Source organism: Lupinus angustifolius, chromosome LG06 (genome assembly GCF_001865875.1).
Source record: "Lupinus angustifolius cultivar Tanjil chromosome LG06, LupAngTanjil_v1.0, whole genome shotgun sequence".
In the NCBI taxonomy this organism is placed as follows: Eukaryota; Viridiplantae; Streptophyta; class Magnoliopsida; order Fabales; family Fabaceae; genus Lupinus; species Lupinus angustifolius.
The window spans coordinates 31020438-31033957 of record NC_032014.1 but is presented as its reverse complement, the minus strand read 5'-3'; the positions used below and the strand labels follow the sequence as shown (position 1 = coordinate 31033957).

The window sequence follows — 13520 nt, the reverse complement described above, 5'->3', positions numbered from 1 at the left end:
GTGAGTAGTAGGTAGGAGAATATATATTTTCTTTTCAATAGTATATCTCAATGATAAAAAATCTGCATCTCATCAGTTAGGTGTTTAAGTTACACTACTGGTATCTGCAATAACAACTAATATATTTGTATTGCAAAAATGGTTTGCACAACTAACCTATAATTTTCTCATTCTGAAGTGAGTATTAAAAAATCAAAATAAAAAACATTTTTTCAGGTTTCCAGGAATCAACTTCGGAGCAGGACGCCACGACCTTCCTATTTTAAGTTGGCAGGAATTACAATCCAGAAGCAATTCTGACAACACCATTCGGTCGATACAGGAGGCAATTTTGGATTGAAACGATGCAACATCCGATTTGCATCGCGAAGTGTTGGGTTAAAAATGTGAATAACTAAACAAAAAATGCTGTGTCCATAGCAACAAAATCTGATATTGACATGTCAAGAATCAACTCATTCAAATGTACAATTGAAGCCCTTAAAAAGAAAACTCTAATCTAGGTAGAAGTTTCAAAACACGCTTTGTGTTTATAACATAGCACAATTTGTATAGAAATGAAGGAATCTAGCTATCTGAGGCATTCTATTTTGCAATATCACTCATGTGTAGCACAACTTCAGCTTCCCTTTATCCTATGAAATGGCTTCCAAAATCACAACCACACTTATATTGCACATAAGGTCTAGATATAACAGTTCCATAAAAAAAGCATGCTCCAAGACCCAGCAAGGGTTACCATATAAATAAGAACAGGTTGCAAACACTACCCAGTAATGCGAAATTTCAATCTATGTTCACGACCTTATTGGTTGGGACTCTTTGAGTGGCTTCAGAGTTCCACTAATAGCTATGTTCCCCATACCAACTTCCACAGCCTCCTTCTCAGCTTTTTCTCTCTTCATCTTTTCAGACATCTCCACATCCATAGCATCAGGTTGCACAGTAGTAGTCAAGGAGGGTTCAAGAGTCCGAGGACCTGCACTGAACCATGGATGGCTAAGACACTGAGCAGCTGTTGGTCTCTTTTCAGGGACAAAATCGAGTAATGGAACAAGGAAATCAGCCATATTATTTGCTTCTTGCTCACTGAAATCATACTTCTCTGTCAACACCTTATTAAGAGGCCAGAAACGCAACCTGCGGATGTGCCTCAAATCACCAGATCTGTTGAAAAACTCCCGGGAATAGCGACCACCTAGTGCAATCTGAAGGAAATATTTGTTCAATTCTTGCAGATCAGAACAGATAAAATAATTTGATATAAATAATAGAAAAAACATTGATACTAATTGCAGTAAACTGCCATAATGTTCCTTGTTCGGACAACGGAAGAAATAGTATGTCAATTATATATAATGCTTGTTAATGGAGTAACTGAATTATGTGAGATAACCAAAAGTATTTTGAATGTTTTTTTCTCGACTATACCAACCTTAAAATGCTAACATGCTTACCTTGCGAGGCATCATACCAACAAGCTCCATCATCAATGCCAGATGATCCTGTGAAGTTTGAAATATCATCAAAATAATTGAAGTCCGAATAACCATGGCATTATTTCACATTTTTGTAAATCTTTTCCAATAAAAAGAAAATAATGCCATTTTCAGTAGGTATGAAGTGATAATTTCTTTTAAATATTTTGAAGGAAACAAGGGCCTAGAGCCACAATGGTATTAAAAAAGTCAGTTTCCCTATTTACTTAGAAAAACTCTAATGTACACCAAAGTAATTCAATTCTGAGATCACGGAATAACAAAATAACCAAAACTGAAAAGATTGCAACATCTTTAGACAAAAAGTCATAATTTAGCTCATTAATCACTTCAAGATGCGATTGAGTATTGACAGAAGCACATTTCTATGAAGAAATGTCTTGTGGGTGATCTAGTGCATAACACCAGAACCTAAAGCCTCTATTTCTCCCTTCCGAAGACAAAGCTGAGGGACAAGTAACGTTAAATCCTTAGTTGGAATAGAAGTCATTCTTTTGACCAAACTATTTTTAACACCAAAATTATCAATGTAACACCCTTACTTCACCCCCACTATTGGATTACAACAGTAGAGAAAACATTTTACAGTGTAAACTTCTCATATGTTCATTGTTTTTCACAAACAATTCAAATTCCTAAGACAGGCATAAGCAAAGAAAAAAATCAGAAGATGATACAACTATTGGTCCAGGCAGCAAAAGAAAAAGGTCAAGCACTTCAAGTCTTCAACAACAACCAAGCCTCCATTTCCCCTATGTGGAGCATGGATCAAACAATGTCATGATGTCCTATCGTAAACTAATTTTATAGACAAACCACTCAATACTACATCCTTAATAGTTTAGCATGTAGTTTTTCTTTGTTTCCCTCTACATCTAACTATTCCCCACGACCCACCTTGTACTCATTGGGGTCTCTACCGGTCTACTCCACACATGCCCAAACCACCTAAGATGAGACCTGACCATCTATTCTACAAGAGGAGTAACTTTAACTTTCTCTCGCATTCTCATCTTTGCCACATTGAGCTTATTCTCGTGTTCACCTTTTACCACCCAATTTTCAATCCCATATAACACCACAAGTCCTATAGTTGTGCGGTAAAGTTTTCCGTTAAGCTTGAATTGTACTTTTCAATCACAAATAACACTTGAAACACTTCATTTTCATCCACTTGGTTGAATCCTATAGTTTAGATTATCCTTTTATTACCCCATTACTTTGTGTCTCGGGCCTGACATGTAACCTTGTGACTTGAAGTTTAGTAGTCTCCAAAATCACCTCCTAACTATAGCACATAAACTGACACCAAAAAATCAACACAAATATAAATAAGCAACAATATGCATACAAAAAATTTAACATTTACTCAACAAAATCAGAAGTCCTCTTTAATGCAGATACAATTCCAACAGTGTGAAAAGGTACATTACTGAATTATACTATTCTGTAACAATAATTGAAGGAAGCCAGTATCATAGCCAAAATAGTAATAATATTAATATTCACAGTACGCATAAGATAATGATAGCCAGAAATGAAGCCAGCCAATAATTTTGAAGACAAAAACAGGTTCTGTTACCTCATCCCTATCATAGTTGTCACCACTGTGGGGGTCAAAAAGAACATCACCAGTGACAAGCTCAAAGCAAATGCAAGCAAAAGACCATAGATCTGCTGGAGTTGAGTATTTAGATCCAAGAATAACCTCGGGGCACCGGTACTGCCTCGTCTGAATATCATTTGTGAATTGTTTATAAGTCCAACAAGCATTACCAAAATCAACAAGCTTGCACTTGTGATCAACAGCTGCCAGCAACTTTTTTCTTGTAGAACTGCTTACTCTCCTATGATCATGACTTCCTTGTGGAACATCCTCAGTTTCAGAAGCCTTTGTTGATCCATCTTTACTCACAGGACTATTAGGTTTACCTTCACCAGATTCTACACTTGGTTTGGCATCATTACTACAATCATCTTGCTCAGGTGCTTTAGAATCCTCCTCAGCTTCCTCGGTACTTTCCTTCCCAACACTGCATTGAGTTGCCTTTTTAGCCTTTTTCCGAATTTTCTTTTTCTGGTTCTTGGTCAGATCTCCATACAAGCTTTTATCATATTTTGCGGTCCCAATCTTGGGCACAGTCTTGTCCTTGGTGTTTGGAATGACAAGTGGAACACCTGATTTTTTTGGATCCTTAGATGGGTCTATTGGAGACAGAAGCAAGACATTCTCTGGCTTCAAATCAGTGTGTATTATAGAGAGCTCGCGATGCAAGTAATCCAAACCAGCCAAAATATGGAAACAAATTTCTTTAACCATGGGAAGGGGAACCCCTCGATAATCACTGTACTTTATAAGGGTAAGAAGATTGTCACCTAGGAATTCAAAAACCATACACACATGCTGGCCATTGGGCCCTGAATGCTTAAAGTGGTCCAATAGCTTGACAACACATTTCTTGTCCTCTGGATCCCCCTCTGCAATCTGCTTAAGAATCTTTATTTCATCCATTGCTGCTTCTGTGTAGTGCTGAGCACTCTTTTGAATTTTTAGGGCAACATACCGCTACAGACAAATAGTTACCCATCATTAATAGAGCTCCAAATTAAAGACAATAGCATGTTGTTAGCAAGGTTTTCAAAAAAATACAGACACAAAGCATATGCCATATAAATACATGAACTCTAATGATATGCAATAGACATGATCGTCAAAATAGAAAGTTAGAAAGATCAACAAGGCAAGAAAAACCTGAAACACATTTGTTTGCATAAAACATTATATTTCTAGACTTTAGATTAATAGTTCGTTTGGCAGTTAGTTATGCACGAGTGCAATGAGATATCACGATGTGCTGCAAAATAACCAAACAAACTTGAAAATCCAGTTTCTCCAGAAACCATTCTTTTTCCACTCCAGTAAAAACAGTTTTTCATGTTTTAACCAGGTTTGTCAAACTAAGTCATTACAAAGAGCTTACAGACATTTTATTTAGGGTTATCAGAACAAGCTTACAAAAATGAACTTATGAAGAACAAAAAACTTATTCCTATGTCATTTATATCATAGAGATTAGACAAAGTTATAAGTTGATTCTCGACTGTCTAACACAAACTTCACATTTCACCGGACTTATGCCCGACTATGTATAACATCAAACACACGTAGGCAGTTTCAAGAATGACAACAAAAATTCAAACTTAACAAGCATTCATCTTTCCACATTATAATTAGAAAAGTAAACAAAAGAGTACACATACCAATTTCTGAGTATCCCAAGCAAGCCACACAGTGGAAAAATGACCCCAACCGAGTTTTCTCTGCACCACATAGCAACCATTCTTGAAAGTATCGCCAATTTGAACCGCATGGTACCCTCCGCGCCTATAATCTTCAGTTCCTTCCTCTTCTGAACTGTAATCACTCCCTTCATTTCGGTCCTCCGCCATTGTAGGACCTTCAAACACAAACTATAATCTAAGCTATTGGAATCAATAAAGTAAGACTGAGAGAGAGAAAATGGAAATTTCAAAAACGGTGAATCGATTTGTGAAATAGTGATTAGGGATTAGAAGGGTTGGAGTGAGATAGAGGGGAAAGAATCGCTTGGTTTTGAAGTGAACGGTATATTAGGGTTTTACTTTTATGAGTAGGTGTTGCCGCGAAATCTAAGAAAAAAATGAATGTATCTATCATCTGTATATGAATCAATGTATGAGAGTGACAACAAATTTTTACGAGAGCCAATAGCGTTCGAGTCGAGAATATCTACTATGATTAATTCTTCCAATGGGTATATATTTTTTCATGCACAAGACTTGAACATGACACATTACTTAAGGGAAATTAAGCATATACACTATATTATTTATCAATAAAGTGTTAGTCTAGTATCACAAGACACAGAACATTATACATCGTGAGGGTAATCAAAAGTTGAATTGTTCGATTCCTATAAAAGACGTTTGTTGGGAGGGACGATCATGTATCTCTATATGACTTACTTCTTTATTCATAGGGTAAGAAAATAACTTTGGTAGTATAAAAAAAAAGTAATACATATTAAATATATATAAGTTCCATATAATGTAATCGGATAATTCTCATTCATATTTAATTGTTTATGATGGACTCTCGACCAAATTAATATAAATAAATTATTGAAAAAATGCCTATAAATATTTATGTATTTTTTTTGTTTTCCACATGTATCCTCGTACTTGAGGCAATTTTATCCGAGCCGCGAACATCCACAGATATGTGGGGCTAACTCTCCCAGTAAATATTTTTTCATTCACAAAACTCGAACATGTACCACTTGAACCAACGTCTGTTGGTCTATAAATATTTATGTGGATGCATAAGTATTACGCTCATCCAATATAATATGCAAGTAAATATTATTTTTATAATATTAATGAATCCATCACACTCACATTAATATTTAGTTGTTAAATAATATTAATCACTCAATCCAAATCTAACCCAATCTTTAGTGGAAAACATGATAGGTCAATTCGGCCAAACAATTTGAACCACTAGTTCTAAGCTTTTAGCTTTAAATGTAGTTTGTTGTTTGTAACTTTAAATGTAACTACAAATTTATAGATGTGTAAGTAGTTCATTGAAATGGTGTTGATCGATAAAACAAGAAAGAAGATAGATGGCTCTTAACTTCACAACTGTGACCTACCCTAACCCAAACAGCCACCACAACCTACAAGAATCAAAACCTAAAACACTATAAAATCTCTCAACCCTAAACACCTTGCCAAGCCAAGACCATAAAATAATCCATACACCAACCCTAGCCTATTTAAACCTCCAAACCGAAATCAAATCCACCCTAAAATTGCCCTACTTTCCCAAAACCAAATTCACACATTCACAAAGCCTAAGATCAAGTTAAAACGATCCTTAAATCAAAGGCAACCCCTTGAGGTTGTCATCATACAACTTGTTCTATTTTTTTGTGTTTCTCACATGTATCATTGCACTGGAGGCAATCATGTCTGAGCTTGGAACATTCACAGGTATGTGAGGCAAGCTCTCCAAACGAATATTTTTTCATTCACAAGACTCGAACCCGAGACCTTGCTTAAGGGGAATCAAACATGTATTATTTGAACCAATAGTACAACTTGTTCTATATCTAAGCTTTTTCATTTTTGAAAGATGTTAAATTGTTAATCTTATCGTAAGGATAAGGAATTAAACTCTTTTGGAATGTGTGACTGCTCATATTAACAAGTGTCGCTCATGGAAATCAAATATTTGATAATTGACCTAGTTCGATACTTAGATATCTAATAAGGTCTTATACGGGAGCGCATCTTTTGTCTCACAAAAGTGTGTCATTATATGTGCAATTGTTTGTGATTGATTGAAAATAATATATTTATATTAAAAATTTAATAGTTAAGTATTTTTTACCAATCACAAGCAAATATACATATATGGAGTGGTTTACTTTTTAGGATAGAAGATGCGCACACGTCTTATACTAATGTATTAATGTCCATTGGTTTTATAAGATATAAATAGATATTGTGGTTTTGTTAAATTGTTAATTGAATACCGAGTCTTCAATATTATATTTATATTATACATACTTACTTTTATTTCTACCCTACTTTACATAATCTATGGACATTTTCAAAAATAATAAATAAACATACATTTGTTGTTCCATTCTGGTCAACAAAAGTTGCCCACTAAACATTTTCCTTTGTTTCTGGTTTTGGAAGTTGCAAAACATGAAGTACAACATTTTCCAATAATGAGTTGATGATGATTTCGATGAATAAAGTATAATATGAGCAAAGAAAAAGATGATATTGTGTACTTTCTACTTCCTTAGCTTGGTTTTATTTCTTTTCATTGATTTATTGCTGTAAAATAGACAAAGGTAGCTTTAAACATTTGAGGGACCATGGCATAATCCATAATTAGAGGGGAAGGAAAAAAGAAAGTGTTTATTATTATTATTATAAAAAAAAGTTCAAAAACACTACTAAAGATATTCATGAAGGCGTTTGATTTCATGTAAAATAGGGACTTACAAAATTAATTCCAAAATAGTACCACCAATTCAAGGTAGTAAAGTATTCAAAATAAAATAACTAAACAATATTAAAGTGACCTTTCTAATTTAGTATTGATTTGAAGTAAATAAATATTTCTAAACAAATACTTGATTTCACTTATGATTGTTTAATTATTAATGCAACTATGTGTGGATAAGGAACCTCATATCTTACAAGAAAAGTTATAGATAAGTTGGTGAAGAGAATAGGGGCATATCTGGTGTATATACAAGCTATATACTCTTTACTCAAACAGCCAATTCATTCAACTCATTGATATTACCAACAAGTATCGTTTATAAGAATCAAATATTTAATAATTTGATTAGGCTTGACAATGAATAGAAACGACTCAGTATTCGTTCAAAACTCGACTCGTTATTTAGATCGATAAACTTGGTTTATGAACCAAATGAATCAAACCTGAGTTGAAAATTGAGTTTGTTAAATAAATGAGTCAAAGTTGAACTGGATACAGTCCGACTCGTTAAGTTCATAACATTACTTAATATATATATATATATATATATAAAACTAATTCTTATGTTTGTTGTTATATCATCAGTTATGCTTATTTTTTATGTTTTTATTAATTATTATATATAAAAAATATTATATTTATAACATTTTATAGTGTTTCTTTAAAATGAATTAATTATTTGAGTTGTCTAAATGAATTAATTCAAACTGAGTCGAACAATTCACAAATTTTAGTCAAGCTGAATTCAAGCTAAAAAGAAAGACGTATCAAACTCGAGTCGGGTGTTAAATTGAGCGAATCCTTATCAAATTGAACTGAGCTAAACTCTGATTCAACTCGATTCAGTTAATTTCCAATAATATATAAGAAATAAGAAATAAAGGAAAAATGACATTCTTTTGAGTTTAAAATTTATTCTATGTTTGGATTTCATTATCGTCAATACATTTTGTTAGCGCTTCAAAAAAGGTTAGTAAAATAGATTTTTCTATAGTTTTAAATGTTTTTTTGGCAACCTATCTCATAAATAAAACCAACACACAAACTGACGTTAATTCAAATGATACATTATGATATATGTTTGATTCTCTTTGAACAAGATTTCAAGTTCAAGTCTTGTAGGTAGAAAAATGTCCGCTAAAAGAATTAGCTCTATATACTTATGAATATTTTCGGCTCAATCATGATTATCTTCGATACGATGATACATGTAGGAAACAAAAAAAATCATCATAAAAAACATTTAGTTCCCTCTAGAAGGGTTGTGGGAAGACAAATAGAATTGAACCAAGTCAACGTTGAGGCTGGTTTAGATTATCAAAGTTGGATATGATCCTATATATGATGCAACTATACTTCAGAAAATGTCACACGTCTGAATATTTCTAAGATTTTGATGATGAAACTATCAAGGATACTAAACTTATTTTTTAACTAAAAAAACATGTTATTAATGAAGTGTGTGCATGGGATGAATAAGATTTATCTCTCACCTAACCTTGAGGCCTTTTGTCCTATGGAAGTCACTGACCCTAATAATGATAATCAATACACAATTGTCTCACTTTAGAATAATATATGTTTTTTGTAGTGGCCAAAAAGATGTGCAAGAAGTATAGCGTTTAAGAAATTATAGTAGGAAAAAAGTTGAGATTGAATATTATCACATTATATACCCATATACTTTTATCAAGTAATAATTAACCTATATAATTAGTGTAATCGCCCTACCCTACTATTAGGTTTGAGATCCTATGTAGTATTTGATAAATCTCTTAACATTTGATACACACAAAAATCTAAGTATCCAAATTGTTATCATTTTTTAAATTAAATAATATAAGAGATGATTTTTTTTTTCTTACCCAATCCTAAGGGTCCAGTAGTAAAAAGAAATCCAATTATATTAATCATAGAATGACAGCTCAACTCATTCAAAATTCATGGGCCATAATGTAATAGAAAGAAAAATATACAATGTAAGACTTATTGGCATTGCATAAGATTAAAGTTTAATGTTTATACCTAATAGAAATTCTTGTTGAATGAATTAGTCATATATATTTAAACAAAATTAATTTACCATCCATAAGTGAACAAATTGTTAGATAATTTCTTTTGATTGGTGAAATATCAATATTAGGATTTTGAGTCTCATGATTTTCATACATATATAAAATAAGGATACAATATCATATCTAAATTCATGTTCTCTGGTATACTCATTTGATATAATGACGTTTCTCAACCAAATCATGAATTTCTTTTGGGACATTCGTTTTCTTTCTGATTGAGAGATGTGAAAACTATTTGTGATTAGGTGTATTGAGAACCATAAACATTCCTTATGCGTTAACTTATACAGTTCTCATTATCCTATATAGGCCAACCGTTTAAGTATTCACTCATTAAGCCTATATTCATTATCAGTTTCAAAAGTTTTATAATTTGTCAGTAATTAAATCACTTATTTTGTAACACAAAAAATAATTAATATAATTATATTAAATATATGATGCTCATCAAAATTATGGAAACTTTGACTTTTAGATTTATTGCTATATTTTTTATTTCGTTTCCTTCTCTATAACAAGCTAAAGCAAAAGATGGTGGGGACATAGTCATATAGGTGTGGACTGCATTTTCCCTTTCAAAAACAGACATCTAAAGGTGAATTTTGAAATAATTGTGCATTGGGTTTAGTTAAAGTTTGATATAATGCGGAACAAAGCAAAAGCTAAAGTACCCTTGTTTCCATAAATCAACAACTTATATAAATTTGATAATGTATATATATTTTTCTATTACATTATAAAAAAAATATTAATCAAAACTCAAAAGTTAAGTAAACTATTTAGCAGAATTTTAGATTCATCATTTTCAAAACAATATTATATTATTATTTTAATGAATGTGTTTCGAACATTGGTTAATATTTCCTATATATATATATATCAGCTACTATGTCAAGGTATGATCCATCCACACCTAACACACTCCACCCTTATGCTTTGACAAACCTATCAAAGTTCTCAAAATTATGGTAAATGATATTTTTTCGGTATTCTTAGATACTAGAATGTGAGATAAATATAATATTTTGAAATTATTTAATTATAAATATATTTAAAAATTTAGACTTTTTAATTTTTTTTCTATATTTTGTCAATATTTCTACTACCATTGGGTGGATTATCCTATACTACAAAAAATCTCGACTCAAACTAAAGGTCATAACTATTGTCATTTATCAAGAATAAATCTTTCATTGATTTAGTTGTTAAACCCTCACCTATTAAGTTGAACATATCTTATATTTATACCCTTCATAAATGTTACCTAGACGAACATTAACTACTTATAGGAAATCAATTATTCATTCACCTTAAAGGTACTTGGAGAGAATGTGGATACAATTAACATTAACAAGTTATATTAGAGATGATAAAATTATTCACCATCTACGATATATTCAAATACAAGAAAATTAAATCAATTTGAATTTGTTTATTAGAGCCAATGTATTTAAGTGAATATAATTCAATTAACAACTTTAATAATATATGGATTTGAATCAATCCATTATATCAAATGAATATCCATAGACATATCTATTTAGATGAATATTCGATCCCTCCAAGAAATAAATATTAAAAATGGTGTTATTTACTTTTCCATTTTATTGGTTATCTCAACTCTTATTTTCTTGTAGAATTTATCACTCTCATTTTATTTTTTTTCATTAAATTGAGATCAATTATAAGACAAGCATATGTATTTAATATTAAAATTTTATTCTTAAGTATATAATATATATAAATATTTATTAAAAAATTTACATATAAAAACCTTAAACGTCAAATGCTTTTAGAAGATTGCAATAAAATATTTTTTAAAAGTTTGAAAATTCACTTTTAAAAATTAAACACACTTTTTGAAAAGATAGTTTTAAAAAGTGAATTAATAAATATTTTACTAAGGTAATGATTTTTAAAAGAATTATCATATTAAAAAATATTTTAGTTTCAATTAAAAAAATTAAATAGATTGAATATTCATTCATCTAAATTTAAGAAAATGAACTCATAAGTAGATTTAGATTGAATATTCATCTATCTATATCTATGAAAATAGACTAATAAATGAATTAAAATTGATCCATTAAGTTTGGGTATGAATATATTGAATAATTTAAATAAATTTGTGTGAAATAGTGAATAATTTTTAATTCATCCGTCAATATCAAAATTCATTCTGTGTAACCTCTACATTTCACATATAAATAAAGAGAATAAATATATCCTGAATTATCTCCTCATACTCGCTCATTAATAAACACTTGTGATATTTTTTTTTGTTTTCTTATTTATCTTAAAAATAGATAAAAAAATAGACATGTATCATTGTTTAATTAGTGTAAGAAGAATAGTTATTTTCTTACACCAAGAAATACTTTATCCTCATAAATAAACCCCTTTATTAAATTCTTTAACTCCATAAACACCCTAATTTCTTCCAGAGAGAAAAAAGAATAAATTATATTTATAAACAATCGAAAAAGAGAATGAGCAGTAACAACCCACAGGAAGAGTTAAGACGCAATTTGTCAAATTATTTAGAACTTAAGGACACATATTACCTGTCCCAATATATGTATTGCTCTAACAAAAAATGTCATTTAATTATAAAGAATTTTTTTAAAAACATAAATTAATATTTTTATATTATTTGAAACACATATTAGATCATGTTCCAAAGTTTTACCCCCCTAACTCAATCAAAAATTGAACAAAGATCAAACAAAAATTAAATTAAATTGGACAAGAATAAATTAATGATAAAATGAAAATCGTAGATAGATAGATCAATTTCTTATATTAATATTAAAAATATTACACTTGACTAATGCATTTTTCAAAACAAGATATCCCTACGTATAGAACTAATATTTTTTTAGAATATATGAGTATCCTTATTTACTTTTTAAATAAAATAAATTTAATCTGCTTAACCATTCAATAAAAACTTATTATGGTATGCATTTTCATATCAAATTTTAAAAATATCTAAAATTACTTAATACTCAGACATGATTGCCTCCAGGACAAGGATACCTATGGGAAACCAAAAAAAATATACATTAAGATTTACCTAATAATACGTCTTTAAAATATATAAAAAACTAAAGCTATCCATCTATATATATATTTATTAATGATTGGATTTTCACAACCATCAACCTAATTTATATTTTATAAAAACCATTAACTATGATAATATCCTAGGGGCAAGTTTTAGCCGTTTTTGCCATATGAGACTTTTTCCTCATATCCAGAAAGTTGGTTGAGTCATATTTTTCAATCGTATTCGTCTGTTAAATCGAAGTTAATTCGACTCTAAATATCGACTTGATCAGTCTTTGAACCTAAACTTGACCTATACTTGATCATATATAATGCATACCCCTTGAGATGATTTTTTTTATCAATATCATTTACTATTATGGATATCTAATTTCGCATAAGAAAAAATATATTGTTAATCGTTTATATACGACGAAAACATGAGAGAATCAATAATACTTTCAACCACCAAAGAGATGTTATTATTCTATAAACAACTGAATAAATACACATACAAAAATAATGACCAAGTGACCATGATATTAATAAGTCATATTTGTCTCTTACCCAACCTTAAATATTGATCACGTCTAATTCATGATGACCGAGCCAAAACAAGTGAACATGGACTAGTCATGTTCATTCCTATAACACAATGATGAATATAACTTGAGAGTAAAGTATTTCTCTATATCATATAATAAAAAAAAGTTATTTTATCCAGTAATTAAAATAATGTCACAAATCTTATTTCTACAGTTTTTAGAAACACTTGTATAAGAAATAGGAAGATAATTTATTCTAATAAAACTTTACTTAATCAAATTTCCC

At 30.5% G+C, this 13520-nt stretch overlaps 1 protein-coding gene across 1 annotated transcript; it reads right to left on the bottom strand.

The window, feature by feature from the left end:
* Positions 384-4949, bottom strand: LOC109351130 (serine/threonine-protein kinase SRPK-like). The gene is made up of 4 exons (XM_019592492.1): positions 4761-4949; positions 3082-4065; positions 1458-1505; positions 384-1208 (listed from the first exon to the last, which is right to left on the bottom strand). Exons 1-4 carry the CDS (start codon positions 4947-4949, stop codon positions 798-800), a joined length of 1632 nt encoding a protein of 543 aa, XP_019448037.1. The 3' UTR covers positions 384-797.